The sequence below is a fragment of the Brachyistius frenatus genome, unplaced genomic scaffold (assembly GCF_029030835.1).
Source record: "Brachyistius frenatus isolate BFR_SWC_R1_liver_20210118 unplaced genomic scaffold, ASM2903083v1 Contig_32, whole genome shotgun sequence".
NCBI classification, from domain to species: domain Eukaryota; kingdom Metazoa; phylum Chordata; class Actinopteri; family Embiotocidae; genus Brachyistius; species Brachyistius frenatus.
Window position 1 is genome coordinate 1,592,358 of NW_027210631.1, and position 23,782 is coordinate 1,616,139.

Here is a 23,782-nt window from a genome sequence, read left to right on the forward strand (position 1 = left end):
CAGCAGTAATGCTGGATATCCATCCACCAATTTATCTGCGAGGTCATAACTAACTATAAAGACTTGTATGCGATACATATTCAGGTAAGACATATTCAGAATTAAATGAGTGAAGATGATCTGCAGTAACACTTAATCCACTGTTTTGATAGGCCAACAAATTGTTTTACTCAGCAGAATGGGATATGTTTGATAATACTTGGCAGTAAAAGGGAAATCTGTCTGTTGCTTTGTTGTCTAAGTAACTCTGGATCAAATTTCAACCTAAGGAGTAACGAGAGCTCCTCCTGCGCCTCAGCAACAATTGGCGTTATCAGACTTGCACAAGGCCTATGGTTACTGGGATATATCTATTTGAAAAAACCCTGAGCGCCTACTTTTTAAAAGGGTGTAGAAACATTTTAAGTAAAGTGGAAAGAGTTGTCTCAAACACTAAAGAAGACAACTGGCCATTTCCACTTGCTGGTTTGCCTGTAGGTTTGTGTTTTGTGGGTCAGTGGCTTACTGACAGGAATTTTCCCACATTGATTTGGTAACCTCTTGGCTGATAAAGGATTGATAAGGCAACCTTGTTTTTTAGTCTCAATACATTGTAGAAAATGGGCAAAAAAATACAACAACTGTGCAATAAGCCTCCTAGCCGTAGTGAGGGGGGGGGGGGATGGGGAGATGTCCCACTTCTTTTCATGAATGTACAACTATGAAAGTAAGCCGTCAGTCTCCAAAAGTGTCATGGATAAAAGGCTCTCCTCTTCCTAACAAGCTGCTCATGAAGCCATTTAGTTCACCTGGAGTTGCCCAACAAGCAGGAAATGACCCGCTGCTCTGGGCAGCTCTCCCAGGTGTAATTGTGCACCTGTGGGGGTGAGAGCAAAGCCTCGTTTACAAGATGAGTCAAAACTCACAGTGGCACACGCGTTGAGATTCAAATTCAAATCCTTGTTTGTATGCAGACCGCTGGAGTGGCGTGCAGTACAACTGGTGCACTGAGATCCCAGGTACTGTTGTATATGGTTACTATGCAACTAAGCAAGCCAGATCTGGTGGGAAATGTATGCCAGCGTAGAAAAGACATGATCGACGCCTGTAATAGCCAGGATGGAAATACACCAGGGGTTCACCCCTGATATGAAAGACATTTATATATTTAAAAGGGCTAAGCAGCTGCTATTGGGCTCTGTGAGTACTTCCTTGGATGACCAGTGGTCATACTAATGACCTGACAAAACCAGCTTCATTTCTCTCCTATACGTTGTTCTTATCGTCTGTCATTCAATCCACACCTGCGTCGTAGAACCAAGTCGTGGTTTATGTTGCATTGAGTGCAGGCTTTTCTAATGTTGCTGCCATATAAATACGATGGCAAACGTCATCAATGAACTGACAACTACTAATTCTAAAAATATAAAATAAAAAATACACGGTATCTTCACAAAAGCATCAGCTTTTACGTTTTCCTTTAAGTGTCACATACAAGTTGGACGCCTTTATGACGGTAAAGGGGGATTAACACGAGTTAAAGTGGATTTACCCTCTGTGTCTCTGTAACTGGCCTATACGCCACTGACATTTAAAGCACTTGGACACAAAGCGTATTTTATTCACGTAGAATACGGATGTGACGTCACCAGCAAGTGTACGTTTGTGCGTAGTCACCAAGACGCACCGGCCTGAGTCAACGCCGAGCATTTCGGGTGATATCTTCGGTTCTCGAGTGTTTATTTCCCGTAACTATCTGTATTTTCGTTCGTATCGAACGTAAACAATGAAATCAACCATTCATTTGAGAATTTGCACGCGCTTGAAGACGTTTTAAATGATTAATCACCGCCCGTGGTGCACGCTGAACGATTTTTTTTTTTTCCAACACGCGCTCCCGGTGAGTCAGTCGACGACCAGCATGCACCGGGGGAACTTTTTTTTGAGGTGGGTGGGATGTTTTGAGAGGCGTTGCCGTACTTCGACTCCGCCAGGATTATACACCCGCAGCGCTCCGCGCATTTTCATACATTGCGCATTTCGCAGCAGAATCCAGCACTGCGGCTCTCCAGTGTACGATATTTCCAGAAATAAAGACGTAGCCATGGCCAACTACATTCACGTCCCCGACGAGGCCCCCGCGGTGCCCAAAATAGACGTGACAGTTGACGAGAGCGACTTCAGACCGGGTGCGCTGAAGCTGATGAAAGAGCTGAGACCGAGCTGGAAGCCGTCCGAGGTCAAAATGAAGGTGCCATTTTTTTTTCTTCCATTTTTAACAATTTAAAGAGTACTTCGGTTTATAACCCGACTCCACGTTTCGCCGCGTCTTTGAACGCCGCCTTTCTTCGGAGTTGGAAGTTGGTTTTAAAAACCCGCGACGTTAGCCAGCAACGCTCGAGCGTAACTAACGTCTAACGGAAATTGCTTCCCGTTGCTTAAATGTCACATGAAACCAGCTTAGTAACGAGAGAGAGAGAGATGTGTGTTTTAATGTCTGTACAAAAAAAATATATATATATAAATAAATGCGGTCGACATCCGCAAAAAAAACCCCGACGTCCTCGCTTTGCGTTAACAGCGCCGGAAATACTGCGCAAATTGTAATGTTTTTTTTTTTTTTTTTGCCTTCGCGAGTAGCATTATGCGTCAGCTCCGGGCCGAGACGAGGCGGTGGGAGGATCGCTTCTTCTTCTCTGCTGCAGCCCGCACACCCGGTACATACGACCCGGTAAATAACACCCGGTACATACGGCCCGGTAAATAACACCCGGTACATACGGCCCGGTAAATAACACCCGGTACATACAACCCGGTAAATAACGACCCGGTACATACAACCCGGTAAATAACACCCGGTACATACGGCCCGGTAAATAACACCTGGTACATACGGCCCGGTAAATAACACCCGGTACATACGACCCGGTAAATAACACCCGGTACATACGACGTACGACCCGGTCTTGCTTCACGATCTACCTGCAGCGGTGGAAGAAATAAGTAGTACTATCACGGTGGGAATACCTGCTCCCGGTGTTTAAAGTCTTGCATTCAGAAGAAAAGTAATTGTGCTTAACAATATTTAAAGTAAAAGTACACACTACGTTTCCTGTCATTGTATTGCTGTTGAATGATGTTTTTTTTTTTGGATCAACGTCACCCTTAAATCAAGGTTGTGTTTATTTGAACTACCTCGTGTACTCTCGGTGAATTGAGTCTGCTGTTATATTCCTTAAGGTCGTCATACGTTTTGTGTATTTTCTGTTCTGTAAGAGCCGTGTGTCTCTTAACAAGTGAACAAGCTCTGGAAAACGATGCATTTTAAGTCGTTTATTTTAGTTTTGCTTAAAACGTCTTAATTCTTCAGTTTTATCAGACAGATTCAAAAATCCTACACGGTGTCACTGGACAGAAAATGTATGGGGAACTGTAATCCTGAAAGGAACTGGTAAATAAAGCTGTCAAGCAAATGTAATGTTATAAAAAAAAAAGGTATAATATTTGCCTTTTACGTGGAGAAGCAGCGTTCAGTTTTTTTATGCCCCACATTTCTGGAACAAACTCCCAGAAACCTGCAGGTCTGCTGAAACCTTCAGCTCCATCAAATCAAAACTGAAGACTTTTCTGTTTGCTGCCTTTCACTGAACCAGATTTAAGGATGTTGATTAATTTCTTTCATTTCTACATTTTACTACTGTATTTTATCCTTCTTTTTTTTCTTTCTTTTTTAGCTTGTATAATGTAAAAATGACTGTTTTTAATGTTTTAATCAATGTTCTTAATTGTTTTTAAATGTCCTTTTCTTTTGCCTGATGTTTTGATGCTTTTAATGGTTTTATGTGAAGCTCTTTGAATTGCCCTCGTTGTTGAAATGTGCTATACAAATAAACTTGCCTCGCCTTTTAGATTTAGTAAAGCAGAAGTATAAAGTTGCATAAATTAGAAATGCTCAAGTAAAGTACAAGTACTTCAAATTTGTACTGAAGCACAGTACTTGAGAAAATGTACTTTGGTACATTCCACTGTTGATCACCTGCCTCACTGTTTGAGTGATAATGGAAAATCAAAGCAGCAACTTAAGACTCAATATATATATCTGTCTTCTTAAGTAATCAAATTACTCCTCTGCTGTCCCCCAAACAACCAAGCTTCTGGCATTGATGAGGTTGGCAGCGAGTGTGAGAAACTGCTCCGAGTTAAATATAATCTAGAGATTGGAAGGAGGTTTTTTTTTCGCTGCCCTTGTAAACTTCTGGAAGAACCTTGGGTGACTAACGGAGCATGACTGTTTACATTTGTGTTTTTTTTTTTTCTTTTTTACAAGAGGTCGAATGTTACAGGAGTGCCGATTGATTTCCTAAAGGAAAACCAGAGAAGATACATTGCGCAATTCTTGAACGGCGATAAACACTCTTGAGACTTGCGCACAACATTACAGTCTGGAAGTGATATTTTCCTTTCCAGTAAATAACTGGGGGTGTGGCTCTGCTTAGTAAACATACAGTGAGTATGGCTGCTGGTCACATGCTCTGCTACGCTTGCCTATATTCATCAATGAGAGCAAAGTGGGAACTCAGCGGATGCCAGTCATAGCTTCTTCGTGCAAAATAAAATTCCTGACAGTCCTGTCGTTCTCAGTCAATTCCACAGAGTGAACAATTAGGGCTGGTATGTCGGCGCGCCACATCTCACTAAAATGTTGCCAGCTTCACAGCACTGACAACTCAGCTTAAATCAACACAAACAGACAGACCCAAATGTTGTGTGCCTACATACACTCCGCCTTTCTTTCCTGTAGTTTGCCAGATCCTGACTCCTCTCAAGACTTATGTAATGCTCACAACAAAGTAGGTTTTCAGGACTTAAATAGCAGCGTGTGGATGGTCCCACTGTTGACTAATTGTATGTGTCAGTTCCTGTTGAAGCTGAAACGATTTTTCCCTGATTCACCTGCTCTCCCCTCTTTCCTCATTCTCTGCAGTTTTTCACAGATGGAATAACCAATAAGCTGCTCGGCTGCTACGTGGGTGCGGTCATGCAGGATGTGGTTTTGGTCCGTATTTATGGCAACAAAACGGAGCTGTTGGTGGACCGGGAGAATGAGGTGAAAAGTTTCAGGGTACTACACGCAAACCGCTGTGCCCCGCGCCTTTATTGCACCTTCAACAATGGCCTGTGTTACGAATTTCTGCAAGGAACTGCCCTGGAGCCCGAGCACATCCGCAGCCAACCTGTTTCCAGGTAAAAAAAAAACAAAACAACTTATGGAACAGTCCCTTGAGCGGTGTTTCCATAATGTATGACCGGCTTGAGTTAAATGAGGTCACCTGCCTACCATCCTGAATGTCAATTTGCATACATAACACTCACAGTGGCCTCTTAAATTGTAGGTGCCTGTCACTTGAAAGACCAGTTCTCTGTCTTTCTTTTTATTGTCCTCGCTTAATCCCTTCTGCTTATTATTTTATTCCTTCACAAAATGTAAACACATGTACAGTTGTCCAACTAGACACAGTTTGGACCACTAAATGTTGGTACAGTAGGATTTTTTTTTTTTTTGGGAAAATTAAAAAAGAATTGGTCATTTTAATGGCGCTAAATGTTTCGCCAAAATGTAGGTCGAGATATGGAGGGCTCCTGATTTGATCTAAAAGTGTTAGCCTGAGCAGTTTGATAAAACTAACTCGTACAACTTTGGGATATATACTTTTTAAAAAAATATATATTTAGTTTTACTAAAATAAATTGTTCTCCGTTTAAGTAATTCTTGTGTCTGTTTGAAAACTAAAATCTAAGCTTGAACATGAGAAAAGTTAATAAACTTAAGATAATAAACGGTAACATTTATTTGATATCAATAAAAATGTGACAGATGAATAGTTGCGAATTGAATCCCTAAATTTTAAATGTAAATTTTCCCAAAATATTTAGGCTTGTTCTGACTTTATAATAATAGCAAGTGAATTATACAAATTGAGTCATATTAAACATTGTCATTCAGTTTAACTGTAACCTAATAACAGTTATTTAACACAGGTTGGTTTCTCTAACCCAAGTCTTGTCCAGTTTTTACTTCCTGACCAGATCCTCAGTTCTAATTTATGAATATATTTAAATAATTTTTACCCTCAATGAATAATTTGTGAACTGGAGCTTATTTGCATATTTCTGCTTACAGTTCGGATTCAATTCTTCTCACTTTCATCCTCTACCTTGCAGGCTCATTGCCAGGCAGCTGGCCAAGTACCATGCCATCCATGCCCATAATGGCTGGGTACCGCAGTCTGACCTGTGGCTGAAGTTGGGCAAGTACTTCGCTCTCATTCCCAAGTACTTCAAGGACCCTGAGCAGAACGCCAGGTGAGGCCATACAGTGGATCAAAGTTGCATCAGTCTTCCAGATCCTCAAGATGTGGCTGCTTAACTGTTACAAATGTACCTGATGCCCTTTAAATGTCTTTGATATTTCCAATTCAGTGTCACTTTTATAGCCACTAGAAGTAAAAAGTCTTTCAGAAGAAGTTCTTTAGCTCTCCTGGGAGATTATGGAAATGTTCCGATTTTGTACACGACTTGCCTTCAGATTACCTGCAGGTATTAAATAATCAACCGATCATTTAGACCAGTGAAAATAGTGTCATGTCCAACTATACTTGAAATAAAAAGCAAAAGCACAAAGCAACACCTCGCAAAACCAGATTGTACCAATAGAAAATGAGTTGGGAGTACAAAGAAATATAGAGCACGAGATGAATTTGATAAGATTGATGAAGTCATATTGTGTTTTTAGTACTTTTCTGTATTTTTAGTGAACTTGGAGAAAACATAACCCTGTGATCAATGGGTTTGAATAGTGTTTATCATAATTATGTCATTTCTTTTGGGACCTTTGTCGAAGGCTGAGTAGTAAAAACAAGATGGCACTGTTTAATTACATAGCTTTACCTCTATTGTATAGCTGTCGTGTCAGTGTAGAGCTATATGATCCTCTACCTCTCTTATCAGTGAGTCACAAATGATGCAAACAAGCCCATGTGCAATGGCACAACACAAGAGTCGGACAATCATTACCACTTGTAAGTGTCTCATATATCTGAGGAAGTAAGTGGAATTCCTGTCTTAATGTCAGCAGGTTTTCCAGCCTTGACATTCCTTAGATGTGACATAACAGAATCCAGAGTCTCTAAACTGTGAAACATTAAAGAGCAACACACTGCAAAAGTGAAAAGTAGTTCATTTGTGCACTGCAGGTGTGTAACCATTTATTGATCGAGATCAATCTATCGATTCAATGATTTAACAATCCAGTCTCATTGGAACAGAGTGAAAACATGGATCCACATGATCACGCCTTTATTTCTAAACTCCTACTGGATGGGTGTGTCACCTTTTCTGTCAAAGCGCTCCTTTTCCATAAACATTCAAATGCCGCTGGCTGCCGAGCTGCAAGCAGAATAATGGAAACTAGCCAAGAAAAAGACGAGGATATTGAATCCCCTCTCAGGAATACATCAGCTATGTGGAAATATTCTGGATTTCCGAGAAAAGTCGGGTCAACATACTCATCCCATGCCAAATGTAAAAAATTGTATTACAAGATAATATTCGATGAGTGTCAAAGCTGCCATTTTGTATTTCATGTGGAACAACATGAGGCCTTATAAGCGTCATCGTGAGCTTCTACATACAGTGCAGCTTAAATACGCATCGAACTTCAGTGAAGCGTGCGAGTCTGTACAATTAAGTTAGAGATGAGATGAGTTGATTGAAGGTTTACACGGAAATCCTGCTCTAATGTATAAAAAAAGTAAACTTAAAGTTCTTTTAGTTTCCTTTAATCGGCTGAGAAACTGTTTAATCTCAATATCTCTAAACCACCGAGCACAGAAATAGAACCATGTAAGTCCAAGGTAGCGAAGCATAGATGTGCCCGGTTTACGTTCACAATCGAAAGGACATCAACGTTTGCACTTAAACATGACAAATGTGGCACTTTAAGGTAAACAGGAAGTCTGTTTTTATTATAGTTCTTAAAAGGGATGGATAGATTTTTATATAAAAGTCTGGGGGTGCTCAGTAATAAGATTTGTCAGATTGTATTTTCTTTGATGTAAGTGCATGCAACTGATTGCCTTAAATGGGGGATATGGTGTCATCTCACATCGATCGCAGACCCCTGAATTGAAATCGCACGGTGGCAAACTTTGTGATGTCAACAAATGTTAAATCGGTGTCCAAAGAATCAATATAATATCGCGTTGTGGTGAAACTTGTTGGTCCTGCGCTGCCTCACGTGCAAATTGAATTCTGATTATCGAAGCTGGCGCGTGTGCCGTGGGCACCGTGGCACCACCAAGTCTTGACTGATTTGGCAATAATAGCTACCTTCATGTATATTGACACCAAAAATGAATCGAAAACAAACAATGACTTTGTTGGCTGTTGATATCCACATGGAGGCCACCAAAATATTACCACGGGAACAGAAACGCTGATGCATAGAAGACTTAAGAGAGACTGCGACGCCTACAGCATCTGGAGGGGGATAATTCATTTAACTAAACCAAGCAGGAAGAGAAGAAGACGACAGCTTGATTATTTTCATGGAAAACGTCCAATGTCTTAATCCTTTTGAATAAATATGTTTTGTACTGAATAGAAATGGACAAAAACATCTTGGTTGTAGAGTGGTGTATTTAAGCAGTCACATGTATATGTATTTTGTGTATTTAATGTTGAAACTACTGTAACAAAGTGGTTGTGAATAAGCTCCATTTATTACTTAAATAACACGAGATCTTTTATTCTAGTTATAATATTGAGAAGATTTCTGTTATCCCTAATTAATTCTTTTAATGAAGCTTACTGTATCATTCTTTTAAAACAAATGTCCCATTTTGCTCACATTAGGTTTTTATGAGACACGGCTATTGTTACATTGTCATGCCAGGTATTATTAAGAGTTGCGGTGTACATGTCATTGCGGTTAACTTGACAAAATGTTACACATAAATGTAAATACATGTATCGGGGTAAATTGTTTGTCTGAAAAATGAAAGTACCAATTATTTATTTCCCCTCTTTAACACGTCTGATTTTCTGTTTTCATTTCCATCCTCACCTCTATTTCTAACCTCGAACTTCTGCTTTCAGGTTCCCCATATTGACTTTTCCCCCTCCACCTGCCACGCCATTAATACTCTTGTTACTCCCGCTTCTTCTCAGTGCACTCACCCTCTGTCCCCCTCCGCCCCCTCCAGGTTGAGCATGGAGGTTCCCAGCCCACACTGCCTCCGAGAAGAGCTGGTGTGGCTCCAGCAGAACCTGTCGCTGCTGGGCTCCCCGGTAGTTCTCTGCCACAACGACCTCCTCTGCAAAAACATCATCTATAACCAGCAGGCAGGTGAGTATGAACTGCAGAAGCGCAGTCACAGACGTTACTGAGGGCTTGAATTGTGTTGTAGTGTGATCTGCATCGGTGCCTACGCTTAGGTAGGATTGCATTCACTGGGCTTCCTCCACCCGAGTCACATGCTTCACTTATTGTCAGTGTTTGCATTGTGCTGCAGGTGTAGAATTAGAACAGACAGACAGACAGAAGATAATCCAGTTTTTTGGATGTTCTGCAAAGGCTCTGGATCGAATCCTTATTCAAATTGAGGTATATTAAAGTGCTCGCTATGTTGGTACATAATAACGTGTACATGCCTGCTATGTTGGCCAAAATGTTGTTTTGTGAATGCACTCATTTGTTAAAACACTGCATCATCATACATTTCTGTGCACCAGCTTGTCTGGTTCCTAAATTAATCTGATCTGTCGTTCTAATTCTGTGCAAAAAAAACAAAAAACTTTGAATAGAAATGTTGTCAGCTAGAGCAAACAATGCCATTACATCATATCACATACACAGTTATATTGGCAGCACATGTTTTTTTTGCTGCTACAGCCATATTGCCACTTTTTCATGGTGTGAATGTCAAGCAGCCTGTCCTCGGGTAAACTTAGTAGCTTACTTTTGCACTGAGCAACTGTAATTGTACTGGCCTACGAGGCTAGTCAGTGAAGCTGTTCTAGTCACTGTCTCTGTAGCAGATGAATGGCATGGTAAACAAGCAGGAAAAGAGCACAGTACCGTTTATTTTTTTAATATATATATATATATATATATGTGGGTGGGGGTGTTTTAAGGGAGGGTAACGAGCTGTCAGGCCCCTCGTCAGTTTTTGACGAGGGGCGAGGCCCTTCTCACAGCTCCTTGTGTCTAGCCTTTCTCCCCTAGGAATGGCAGCTGAGGCTGTGGCTGCCCTGCGCCGCCCTGCCCTGGGGAGGCAATGGAGAGAGACAAACCTCACACGCAGTCGGCTCTGAGGGCCCTCGCATAGTCTGCCCTCTGCTCAGGCTAATCGGGATGAGCTCATGGTAGCAGTAGGAGCCACGTACCTACCTATCACCCTCCAATGTTACTCAGCCAGCAGCTGTCGATCTGACGTCTTAATTGTTAGGCTTCTTACGATACAGGTTTTTGAAGAGCTGTCTTTATTGTTTGCCCTATTTGTAAGTAACTACGAGCTCCAGCCAAAGGCATTAATCGTAAAGCTACTCTCCTTCTCTTTACTCTACTTTTTTTTTTTTTTTTTTTTTTTTTGTGGAATTTCATTGCATCAATATTAATCACTGGGAAGAAGGCCATAGAAGTGAAAAGATAATATGAGGTATGACATTCTGCATTTTTTTTCGTCAATGAACCCCAATGACAAGATCAAAAGCAACACTGAAACAATCAAGCTAACAAAGTCTTGCCTGTGTCATAGAGCTTCATTGTTGTCCAGGAACTAATAAAAACACATTGATGAGTTCGGTGGGTGAAATGTTCCTTCCACATATTATAATTTATTTTGACTCAATACCACATACGGTACAACATCGTGCTGCTATAACTTATTATTAGTCTGTCAAATGTGTCTTAATCCGCAGAATGTTGGTCTCAAGACAATTCCCTGTTTGGGTTACATTTGCTAAAACTGCAAGAGTTCAGCTTTTCTAGAAAACTACTGAGCCTTATTTTTTTTAAAGCAAACTACATTTGTGACAACTTTTTCTTTTGGATCTGTTTCAGAAAGGAATGAATGGGATTTGGGAAAGTTGGAAAGTATTAAGTGACTCATTGTTGGCTCTGGTCTTTTCATGGGACAAGTTGACATTCATAATACAGAATAACATCAACCTGATTCTTTAAAGCAGAAACATGCTTCTGCAAAAATACGGGGAAATAGTTTTGCCAAAGCGCTCTCAAATCTCATTTGAATCTGTGGTTCTGCATATCAGAGAAGCGTGGATCGGGTCAGCACGGAAAGATATCCAGTATCACTGGAGCTCAGCAGGGAACTCCCTTTAAATTCCTTCTCATTCAAGGGTAACGAATAAAGTGTTGCTGGAGTGCACATGCTGATTAATGTATGAATCAGGCACACATGTAAAAGTCTGTGCACGAAATCTATGCTTTTTGTTTTTGCAAACTTGCAGAATCATGTTTCAGGCTTCTGTTCGTAAGACTAGAGGGTGCTGGGTTGGTTATTTGTCCTTTGTTTAAAGGCCCAAATAGATGGGAATGTACCCTTTTTTTTTTTTTTTTTTAATCCCAGTACGTTTAGTCTAATCACATGTTTTAACCTTGAAAACACAACCGGACCACTCCTACATTTGACAACCACGACGGAAAGGAGACCACGACAGAGTGTAGGCCCTTCAGCTCCGAGCCCTAGCTGTTGCGCTTCTGACCGTGGCTACTCAAGCTGTCTAACGCGCCACTGCAATAAGTGAAATCGCTGTTTTTACACTTAAACTCGCAGCCTTTCGCTAAGTGGGCGTTAAAAAAGAAAGCGAATCGCTTTCACGCCCCTTTCTGCCATTTCCGTTCAGCTTCAGACGCCGAGTTGAAACCACTCGTCTGCCAAATGCGACAGAAAAGAAACCGCCGCTTCCTGTATTAATAAAGCCATAAACAGAAGAGGTGGAACCTATTTTTCAAAGTTTTAAAATTCACACCGAGAGCTTTATAACTTATGATTTCCTTTTGTCTCTCTTTCCTTTGTCTCTCAGCCTTCATCACAGGCTGCGTTAGTGTCCCCGCCCCTCTCACTTATTTACAAAGAGAAAAAAAAAAAAAAAATCATTTGACTTTGTCCCAAAAGCCAAAATATCTGCAGCTCAGCAGCCAACAGGAAGTCGCTCGAAGATTCTGTCATTTTCAGAAGCAGCAGAGGTGTCACGCTATTGGGTTCACAGCAGACCAATGGGAAGGGGGCGCTGGAGGGGGAGTGTTGCGAGAAGGGAAGTGAGGGGGCGGGGGAGCGGGAGTGTTGCGGCGGGGCCTGATGTTTCGACACACACTGACTGCGTGGAGAGAAAGAATGGATAAAAGGACAAATGTGTGAGTGAGAGAGAAAAGCGTGAGCATGTGAGAAAGATGTGTTTGCCCCAACCTTTTCATCTGCTGCACAGGGGGGGCTATAGCCACTGCCCGGAGGTGTTCAGTTGTGTCCCGCTAGGACCCACACGCCGGCTGGTAACCCACCTCAAAGTGTCTTTCTCTCTAGTCCAGCACCTCAAAAAAAAAAACAACAACAACAACAACTAATGTTCCACATGTTAGGGCAAAGAAATTAGCCCAGGCCAAAACAACAACAACAACAACAACAACAACAACAACCCTACACAGAGATTTAAGAGTTAAATGCATTGTTTGTAAAAAAAAAAAAAAAAAAATGTTTTTTTAAATTGTTATTGTTTTGTTCATGTCTCTGTACCAACGGGGCCTGTTTAAAAGTAAGGGTTTGTATTTTGAGATTCAAGACCGAACGCTTCCCTCTTCGTTCATCGTGGATACATTTCAGTGGCCTACGGACGCACTCGAGGCAGCAACACACCCTTCGAAGCGCGAGACCAAATTCAGAATTGCGAAGCGAGACGGGTCGGCCGCGCTCTCCGGGCGGGTTTACGCGTAGGTGCGGACGCCGGGAACGCGCAGCGTCTAAGCCGGGCGTCGACGGCGCCGGCTGCGGGTCGACCCGGAGGCGCGCGAGGACCCCCGCGGACGTCGCGAGGGCCGCTGCGCCTTCGTGAACCGGGGCGTCGCACCTCCGGTTCGTCCTCGGCCGTCGCCGAGCGCGCCGTCTCCCTCCCTCCCTCCCTCCCTCCCTCCCGAGCGAATCTCTCGGCGCGCGTAGCAGGCGGTGTGTTGCTGTGCATTTGCTTTGGTAGCTCACTTTAGTGTCTCCCCGCATTCTACCATCGTCCTCTCTCTCGTCTCCCTGCTTTCCGTTTCCCTTCCCACGTCTTCAGAAGCAGACTTTTTATCCCGTGCATGCGTCCCGACGCAAGTACTCTCCCAACAAGCCGGCTCCCGGCTGCTTTTTTTTTTTTTTTTCTCACCTGCGCATTTGAATGCCTCCCATGTCTCGCATGACGCTCTGCACATTTTCACCTCTGCCGATGTGTCCCCGTTGCCGAAAAGCCCGATGTAACTCGGGTCTTCATAACTGCTCACCTGCAGATGGCGCCGCTGCCGCCGTGAAGACGTGCGCCCCTTCCCTTCCCTTCCCTTCCCTTCCCTTCCCTTCCCTTCCCTTCCCTTCCCTTCTCTTCTCTTTTAGTTCCTCGGTTTTCCTTCATCAACTTTTGAGAGATGCTCTTCAGGGGCTTTTATTTTAAATATACATGCTGAACTCTTTGACTTGTTCTTGTCACCTATCTTTCTTTGCTCAAGTCTTCCTCCACGCTCTTACTTCCCCTCAAAATGCAAACTCTTACTCCTCGCCCGCACAATCGGCTAACTGGCCAGCCAGTCCTAGTCAGACATGAAGATAACGTTAGGGTATGAAATGAAAAGCCATGACATTCAGAGTTATCAAAGGGAAACACAACATCATCATTTTATGTCTGCTTCTTGTGTCTCTTGTCTAAACAACGCTCCTTCTATTTCCAGGCAATGTAAAGTTCATTGACTACGAGTACGCTGGGTACAATTACCAAGCCTATGACATTGGGAACCATTTCAATGAGTTCGCTGGCAAGTACAACGCGTACTACTCGACATGTGTGCATAAAACAACGTGTACAAATATGGCGCAGGGGCTCATCTGTTCTTGTCTTTTAGGCCTGAATGAAGTGGACTATAGTCACTACCCGGAACGAGTCTTTCAGCTTCAGTGGCTCCGCTCCTACCTGGAGGCCTATAAGGAGTACAAAGACCAGAGCAGTGCCGTCACTGACAGAGAAGTGGAGGTTCTGTATGTTCAAGTCAACCAATTTATCCTGGTAAGGATTTGCATTCGACCTACTTTAATAAACTACAGGAGATCACGGCGACGCGCTGAGCCACAGACGAATGCTGATTTACTCGCGGGGTCCGCACTATTTTCCCAAGTACTTTTCTTTTTCTTTTTCTTTTTGAACGACGATTTGAACTGCCACGTCACCCGCGTGTTTAACGTAAACACGTCTTACGATCCCGCGAAGGACGGGTCGTAACAAAAAAAATCACACTTACTGCGTCACTTATCACCGGAGTCAGACTTTGAAAAAAAAAAAAAAAGAACTGTAAGATTGCAACTCTTAAATCTCGTACCGATAATTGCGTTCGCCCGTATCGGATCTCTTTTACGAAACACTCCTCGGAGGCAGCGAAGGCCGACGGGAAACGTTTTGCCGGAACGAACTTGTCGTTGGATCTGGGCAACGTTGAACAACAAAAAAAACAAAAAAAAAAAGCATTTAAGTCTTATAATGAAAGTAAAACATTTCCTCCGTAGTTTAAAAAAAAAAAAAGAAGAAGTTCTGTGTAAGCCTGGACATACACTGTACCCTGCGTCCAGGCCAAATATAGCTCTGGCGTCAACGGTGGTTCTCGCTGCGTGTTTTCTCAACAGTCCGAAGTAAAGTGTTGCAATGAGACGCTTGCGGAACACGGCGAAGTCCTCCGGGCCTGCTTCCGGTGGGTTTTCCACTCTGCCGGGTGTGTTTCAGCAAACGCAGGTTATAAAGCGCCGTGGGTTAAACGGAGTAGCCGACCGATGTGGGTTGTGAAGTGGGACACCTGCTCCGAATGTACCAGAGAAGGGTGTTTTGTGATGTGCTCACTGATGCAGCCGCCGTACGGGAGGCGCTCTTAATGACCACTCGCGACCTCAGTGAGAGCCGCCCCCCCACCCTAACCCCACCCTAACCCCACCCCACCCCACGCCCGTGTCCCATTCTGCTTTGTTTACTGTCAGGAGGAAAAAAAAGAGGGCAGCGTGGAGGATGGGAGTCAATTGTGTTTCTGTGTCGGTCAGCAATTTGTTGTCGTTGCTATAGGGCTGCTGGTGGTTTTGTGTATGCTTGGGCGAGCTTGTGTTTTGGTTGTTAGAAGCAACACGTGCTCTTGGACAGCGAGGACGTCCTAATCCTTTGTGTCTCCTCCGCGTCCAGGCATCTCATTTCTTCTGGGGGCTCTGGGCTCTGATTCAGGCCAAATTCTCCACCATCGACTTCGACTTCTTGGGGTACGTTCCCATCTTGAAACAAATCACGAGCTATTTTATTCCACTGCAGCCGGCAGGTTTCAGTAATTTAATCACATGTTTCGGAATAAAATGTCAAGCACCCAGAGGGATGTTATCTGTGTCGTTTCGGTGCACAGTGTCCTTAAAACAGTCTTGATATTTTTGCACCGGCACCCGTCGAGTTAACATGTCACTGACACCGCCCTTCTCTGTGCATCTGCTCTCAGGTATGCAGTCCTGCGCTTCAACCAGTACTTCAAGATGAAACCAGAAGCAGCTGCGCTCAACTTACCAGAGTAAAAAGCCCCCACCCCCCTCATCTCCTCTTCCTCATGCTCTTTCTCCCATCCAGCCTGCTCTGCACCTCCCGTGGTGACTGCGGAGCGCCCTCCAGAGGTCCGTGCAGAGAAGCGCCACACTGACAGTCCTTTCGAGGTCCCACGGTTCGCCTCTAATGTCCTTATCTATATATATATATATAAAAAAAAAAAAACGGAGTGGACCACAATCTTATCCATCATCTGCAGCCACACCTTCGTTAACCAGGATGTGTGTGAAAGACAGACTTAAGACCTGTTACAATGTGAAGCCCGAGGGGCTTAATTTATTGCGGTCATTTCTGTTATTCTAATATCAACTCAGATGTTAACTTGATATCAGCTTATTGTATTTGTTAAGCAGCTCTTTACATCGCCGTAGACGTCGGGCGGAGGTGGGACGAACGCCTCATTCGCAGCAAATACAGAACAACCGTCGAACACGTCCGACAGGTGGCCCGAACACTAATCCGACGGCCCGGAGACACCTTCCTCGCGCGCGCATTCGTGGGAGGGAACAAAACAGCCCAGTTAAAGACCAAATTCAAAATGACAGAAAAGCAACACAAAGCCTGCTTTGTTTGCACAAAATAAAAAAAAAAAGAAACTAATGCCAACATGGAAAGGCCAGTGCTGTCCCTTCACCCCATGTGATACGAACCACGCAAAAAAACAAAACAACCAACAACCTTGCGGCCTGCCTTGTGACTCTCTTGTTTTGGCCCTTATTTCCCCCCCCCAGTATACCGCGCATGCATGGCTGGCGCACCAGAATAACCATGCAGTCACCGTTGCCGCGTAGTCGGACGAGGGTTTCTACGCTTCGGCTTACGAAGGTAGAAACGCAGATCGTGTGTTTACTTCTAACCTCTTCCTCGAGTTGAATAGTCGTACGCGACTGAAAAGCCATTTGATTTGGGGGAGACGTTTCACTGTAACGTAGGTTTCATGTTTGTTATGACGCTTGGATTTTTGTTGTTGTTGTTTTTTTTTTGGTCTAAATGTGAACTAAGTAGAAACACGCATCTCGCTTTCAAATTTGATCATTCCATGTTCGTCGCCGCGCTGGGCGGGAAAGTCGGCCGAGCTTCAACATGATAAGCCGGCCGGGATTTGAACCCTCTGCGAAGTCGACTGTAAAGCCGTGCTGTTCCAAACAAGACCGAACCATTACAATGTGTCTGCTCCATGTCAGGGAAAGTCTGGGAATCATCTTTCATGTTCCGAAAAACAAACACTACTGTTCAGTCCCAGAGGACTGACCGTTTCATTTACTCGTAGACCAGTTTTTGTCCACAAATGTGTGATTATGTGTGATATGGCCTCGCTTGACTGTCAGGTCGCTGCGAGGCATTCATCATTTTAAGCGCCGAATGTCGAAATAATGGTCCGTAGAAAAGTGTGGAAGTTTGGTGAAAATAGAAAGTGAAACCGGTTATCTCGGCTCGGTGCTTGACAGCGTTGCGTTGAAAAACGCAACGATTGCTGTTAGCGGGACCTGAAGAGCGAGAGCGCCGAACAACTTGAGATTCACTTCATGTTACATATACATGTTTTTTTTTTTTGTTTGTTTTTTTTAATAAAAAAAAAAAAAAAAAAGAGCTCTAGGAAGCCTTTTAAAAATTAAAACCACTTCATCTCTTTGTTATTTAAGAAGCCAACACCAAAGTGCTGACATCTGTTTTCGCTTGTACATTGTGCACACTGTTTCACAAAGAGAATGAGAATAACAATGACATGGACTTATTAAAAGTGACAGTTTTTCTACTTATTTAAATGGCAATGTTAATGCTGAGGTCTTTAAGAATACGTGGATGTTTGGTGATGCGGCAACACACTAATACAACTATTAGAAAATGCAAAGTGCCGGAGGAGCACTGGAGATTCCTCTTCCTTTCCAATTTAAACGTATCCGCCACATGTACAACGTGGCGAGGCGGTACGTGTTCTTGTTTACTCCGAAATGAAATGAAATGCTCCACGAAGAGAGTACTCGACGAGACTGTAGTCCGCTCGTGTCCGTACTCCCGCACAGCACCAGCTGAGGAGCAGAGGCGTCCGCCCGCCCGAGTGCCTGTGAAAGGTCTTATTTTCTACTTACAGTAGTGAAGTTTAAAGGTACGGCCGATCGCCTCTCTCCCGTCTCCCAATTTAGTGTTGCGTGTCCGTCATGTTGGTGAATAGGATGGAAGAGTTCAGAAAGAGTCCAGGTTGGACCTCGTGTGAATTTTACGCGCTGACAAACGTGAGAATCTTCCAGAAATTTGTACTTGATGGTAAATGGTTTTTGATAAAAAAAAAAAAAAAAATTAAGGGTTTGCGAGTTGTGTTGGTGGACATTTTTTTAAGAGGTCTGTGGAAGTTTTTTTTGTTTTTGTTTTTGTTTTCTTTGGGGGGGGGGGTGTGTACGGTTAGTAGACTGTCAGACTCAGACCACAGTTACACCAAACAAACAAATTAATGTAGTATGTCAAATTCAACTTCATCATAATCTGAATAATAAAAATGTGAAGAAAAAAAAAAAAAAAGTATACAGGTGAAATATTTCACGGAGGATTTATTTCCCGCCCATGTGGAACAAGTGAATGCATTTTCACTGTATATCAAAGGTCATCTCAATACTGCTAATGACATGAGCCACCAATATATTTCAGGAATGTGGTGGTATTTAACATTGTTTAAAGAAAAAAGAAAAAAAAAAAAAGTCTGTCTTTGAATCTCTCTGGCCACTGTAGCATATGTTTATATGTACAGCAAACAAATGTAATATCTTTGCTTGTTTTCATATGTGAATTGATGTAAATAGAGGGAGTTCTTTTATTTTTTTGTTTTCTAAAAGTTGCATTATAGTGAATAATTGCCTGGTGTAAGAGGTGAAATTGAAAAAAAAAAAAGAAAAAGAAGTGAATATGCTTTGAAAAATAAAGTCTATTTGCGCTTATGAGTGTTTGCTTTTCCTCTCGCGTCTCTTTGTTTTAAAAGGGAGCCGTCTGTAATTTGCAAAACTTGCGAGGACAAGTCATGCAGGTAATATTTCTGTGGTAATGGGGCAATTTTATTAATCACCAGACAGAGATGCGAGATAATTTTATGATCGCTCACTAATAACTTAAGTCGCTAATTGCCAAACATTGGATTCCGTTTAACTGAGTTAAACAGCGCCTCCCTGGGCTGAGGGCTGTTAATAGTCGCTAAACGGTGTGGTCGAAGACGGTACTGCACCCTAATTATAAAATGGACCAACAAGGACAAAAGTTGAGGGACCATGTCTAAAAGGTGTTGTCTGCGGATTCTCCCCCTTATAGTGGCCAAGTAGAGAATTGAACCCAAGTGTCGGAACAAAAACCTTGTATATCAAGTCGTACGTGGCCTCACGACAAAACAATAGAGGGTTAACCACACAACTGAAGAGGAACAACCTGGAGAGTTGGCTCGTTTACCAATATTGCTCCAATGTTTGGTGGCTGTTTTAGCCTGAAGCTAAACGGAGCTAATAGAGGTTTGGAAATTGCCGTCAGTAAACAAGGTGACCGTCACAGCAGGATGGATACCATACAACCTGGATACTGCACCGCGCCGAAGAAGAAGAAGAATGGCTCCAAAGTGAAGAAAGGTGACTCTCTCTTTGTTGGGCTGGCTTCTTTCCAGGTGTTGTTGCCGTCTGCTCGTTGGCTGTGAGTAACTCGTTGTGCAGTGTTGGACTCACGGAGGTCACCTGCTGACTTGTGAACTTGTGAACTTGTCTATACAGTCCTACGGTTGTGAATCCACCTGTGCAGAGGGTCTGCATTTTGGGAGAGCCCCTTCACCTTCCTTCCGGCTGAAAGCTGTGCTGTAACGAGCTTTGTTAAGTGCTGCGGGTCTTTGGGAGCTCTGAAGTCCTTGTGTGATAAAAAATAAGACAAAAATCGATCTCAAAATCTATGAATCATTTTTGGGTTCTGTTTTTTTTTTTTTTTTTTTAATTTTATTGTTTTATTCAGTGTAATGTGTACCCATGGATGGATTACCCAATATGCCTTCCAGGCCCAGGAGGCCCCTGAGGCAGAGCCTCTTGTGTGAAGTCGCTGTTGTTAACTTTGCATTTACTGTTGTATAATTAAAGGACTTAGTCATGTATGTATGTTGAGCCCCCCCAAAAGTCCTACTCGGCTACTTATACAGTGAGCGTTTACCCTCTCGCTTTAATGAGGAGACTTCAGAGGCGCTGAGTACTCCATGCAGCATGGGGCCCTTCAGCTCCAAAAAAAGCAAGTGCAAAACAAAGGTTATGCTGTCGGTGTTAATTTGTGTGTTTGTGTGTAGAGGTGCAAGTGATTCTAGTTGTGGCGTTGGCTACGAGTCCGTGTACCTGCCTTGCCGGGGTACACTGGGTCGCAGACAAAATGTGTGAGTCATATATGATGTGAAACGAGCGACAAAACTTTGACTATTTGCTCCCAAAGGTTCGAGATTGCCCCCCCCCGCTCCGGACACATCATTGTGCCGCTCTCCGTTTGCGCGCAACAGGAACAGTCTCTGGACTTTTTGATTGTCTCTGATATACCTACTAAGTATGATGTAGTCTGTTGTGTAACCCATTAGAGAGATGTTGCAAATGATGACTTCTTCACTGTAATTGTTGGTACGACTAATTGTCTATTTAACTGGGCTTTATTCTCAACCATCCCGAAGCTAAAATGAGCACCGTGGCTTCAATAGGGCCAGAAGGGCCACTAAATGAAACTGCAGCAACAAAATGACAGGTGTAATGTATTAAGTGGCATCAGAATATTACTGTGAAATTTCTTTGCGTCTTTGGGAGATCATTACATCTGTAATTCTCCCATCTGAACAGGTCCCAGCTGACCTGGGACAGAGAGGAAAGGAAGTATTTGTGTGATTAGAGTTTGTACTTGAAATGACCGCAAGATGGCGACACAACCCACAGAAAGAAACTAGTGCTCAGCATAGACCCCCTCAACCTGCCAGAAAACTCACCACGGTGTCAAAAATTAATCCTATTCAGCGTTTATTATTTGTGATGTTAATGCTTATTAACATGGATTTCTATATTTAAAATAAAGGCAGCTCCTTAATATGCCCTGTATTGAACCTCTATATTCAAAGCAAATAAGAAAATATTGAATTTCCCGAGAAAATAGCTCATTGAACGGGCTTAGATTGCTTTGCAACACTGACCGCTTTTCTTTGACGAAGACCAGGTTTGGTTACAGTTACAATTGAGTTACGTTCGGTTATATATCAGAAATAATCTAAGTAAAGGCTATATGGATTTAATTCAAAAAGTTTACTGCAGCAGAAATACTGCAATGTGTTAGTTTGTTCGGCTGTGCTGCAATCGTGTGGTAAGTACATAAGGCTTTAGAAGTGCACATGTTTACAGTAACCCAAAGGATGAATTAGAAAGCCATTCATGCCTCACACCCCCAAAACCAAACAAGTAATTTCTTACCATTCTCTGGAAGTAAATCAGGCCTGCCTTTCGTCTCCCTAATGTGCACACTGTCTTATACAGTCGAACAATTACAACAGTGCATTATCCAACTCCCTGACTGTAATTCAATTAACTTCCTCCCCCTGGCTTCATCCACCCAGATAATACACACATTAATTAACAACAGAATCCAATATCGCCTGTTCTGCGCCTCCACTTATTTTCATTTCCCATAAAAAGGTCATAGCAGCCACTTCCAACTGAAGACAATTAGTGTAAGTGTGTAATAATGGATTACACTTGTATATCACCAAGGCGCAGACTGTGTGTCAGGGAGCGGTGAAGTAAGCCTGTTGGTAGTCAGAGGCTGCAGCCCGGGAGAAAAGAAGTGCTGACGCAGCTGCGATGCACATCCATCAGAGGTGTCGTTTCACCAAACTCTTAATGCGAACGCCCTGTGCAGTGGACTTCCAGCACCAAGGATCTCGGGCCGGCCGAACAGACTCCAGTGGAGAGAATATAGATTATTTCTGTAACGTTTCTGTGGGTTTAAAAAAAAAAAAAACACTTAAAGTCCAGTGACAGAGACGAGGCACGAAGTAGAGGTAGAAGCCATCGTGAAGCTGACGGTGCAGGAGTCGAACCATCGGAATAAGCTTGTGGTTGACCTCTCAAGCCAAAGTAGCAATGCATGTATGTAGTAAAGCAGCTTACCTGCAATATTTCAATAAATGGATTGAAAGGCTGCATTCGCATCCAAGTGTTTGTTGAACACAGTGGTGGACGCGTCGCAGAACCCCGAGCGGGTCCGGTGCTCTTGGATTCTGCCGGGCCTGCGAACACATGCTCGCTTTGACATGCAAACCTCTAACTAGCTGGGGAACGATTCAGACATGCTGGAGGGCAAGACAAACAGTGACTATGAACAGATGTCAATATCAGAAAGGAAAGGGATATGTACATAAAAATGTGCAAACGTATACCCACTGTATATGGAAATATTACATTTAAACAGCACCAATTTAAAGAGTGAGCCCCCTGGAACCTGCATGTTACGTCTTCCCCCTTTCCTCCCCTGTATCCTCTTTGCCTCTTCACCATCAACTCAAGTCACAAAATTGGCAAAAAAAAAAAAAAAAAAAAAAAAGCATTACAGTATATAAATTATTTGGCTAATATAGTTGATTTTAAATTGTTTTCAGTGTCTTACTAGTGAAAGTAAGCCTTTTTTATGATAATAATATTATACAGAGAAAGAGAGATTTACTTTTAGATGTAAAACCAAATACTAATTTATCATCTGCTTGTGTTTTTTTTTGTAATTGGCAGCGGTTGTCCGTCCATATTCTAAAACAGTGGTCCTCACCTGGCGGGTGTGGAGCCTGGCCATTTTGAAAGGGTCGTGGCAATGTGCACAAAAATAAAAAAGTTATAATATACAAAATTTGGCTGCGACTTATTTTACTAAGGAATATGCATTTACTCACCAATAACCTGTTAAATATAAAAACAAAACATCACGTTTGCATTGATGCAGTTTCAATTTAGCTGATAGTGTTATTGTAATTTAACTAACCCCCCCTCCACCCACGACCCCCCCCCCAAAAAAACAAAACAAACATCCTGAATGAAGCAACAAGGTCTTGAGCCGTAGCCTATTTGATGTGTTTCGTTTGTGTGTTGTCTCTAGAATACTACATCACACTAAATTCAAGTCCAAGCAGGCGTGTGTGTGTGTGTGTGTGTGTGCGTGCGTGCGTGTGTGTGTGTGTGTGTGTGTGTACTCCGGTTGTCCATCCCAAATGCCAAACTAAAATGCAGAATTATGATTGGTTGTCTGCGACACAGTTAGGACCCGTTCATTTACCCTCCCGCGCAGACCAAAAGACGAAGGAAGAAGGTCCCACCTCAGCCACCCCGAGATGCTTAAAGCACACAGCTCACCACAGGAGGAACGAGAAAATAATTCAAACACACACATAAATGGAGCCTACTGCAGTCGCATCGAGGAGCCACAGAGCCAAACAATGGCAGTGTGTTGGGGGGGGGAGGGGGGGTCAGGGCAGCCTCAGTCATCCCCATTCAAGGCGGCAACCTAATTACCAGAGGAGAGGGAAACCGTAATTAGCAGCGAGTCTCACCTCGTTAATCACAAAGGGCTCCTTCGCTCTATTTATATCTGATTAATGGCTTGCTTAAGCGCGGTGAGATATTTATGTTTCTGTTAATTGTGTGCAGCTTGTATCCTCTCGGCTCGCTTTGGCTTGCTCGCACCCCGGCTGACACACACAATGATCCACACGCAGACACACCTCCGCTACACCTACCTCATCTCATTACGTTCTCATTACTACTTACTGTCTCGCTCAAACAGTCAAAGCTGTTGAAAGACCGTAATTTGTCTCGTACCTGATTTGTTTCTTAGTCATAATTAGCCCATTAGCCTGGATCCCTTGTCTGCAGTTTCTACAGCTACAGCAAAGAGAGACCCATTATTTTAT

General features: G+C 43.0%; 1 protein-coding gene across 1 annotated transcript; it reads left to right on the top strand.

Annotated features, from left to right (window-relative positions):
* Nucleotides 1-1,750: 1,750 nt before the first annotated feature.
* Nucleotides 1,751-15,996, top strand: etnk1 (ethanolamine kinase 1). Its single transcript, XM_069700074.1, has 8 exons — nt 1,751-2,230; nt 4,964-5,223; nt 6,202-6,342; nt 9,243-9,385; nt 13,970-14,053; nt 14,141-14,301; nt 15,454-15,527; nt 15,755-15,996. The coding sequence occupies exons 1-8, from the start codon at nt 1,817-1,819 to the stop codon at nt 15,825-15,827; spliced, it is 1,350 nt and encodes a 449-aa protein (XP_069556175.1). The 5' UTR covers nt 1,751-1,816; the 3' UTR covers nt 15,828-15,996.
* The last annotated feature ends 7,786 nt before the right edge of the window (nt 15,997-23,782 follow it).

What these genes read in the sequence shown, in the direction of transcription:
- etnk1 (XM_069700074.1), top strand. Translation starts at nt 1,817, where the DNA reads ATGATTAATCACCGCCCGTGGTGCACGCTGAACGATTTTTTTTTTTTC. An exon ending in CGTCCGAGGTCAAAATGAAG is followed by an intron (nt 2,231 to 4,963) that starts GTGCCATTTTTT and finishes CATTCTCTGCAG; the next exon opens with TTTTTCACAGATGGAATAAC. An exon ending in GACCCTGAGCAGAACGCCAG is followed by an intron (nt 6,343 to 9,242) that starts GTGAGGCCATAC and finishes CGCCCCCTCCAG; the next exon opens with GTTGAGCATGGAGGTTCCCA.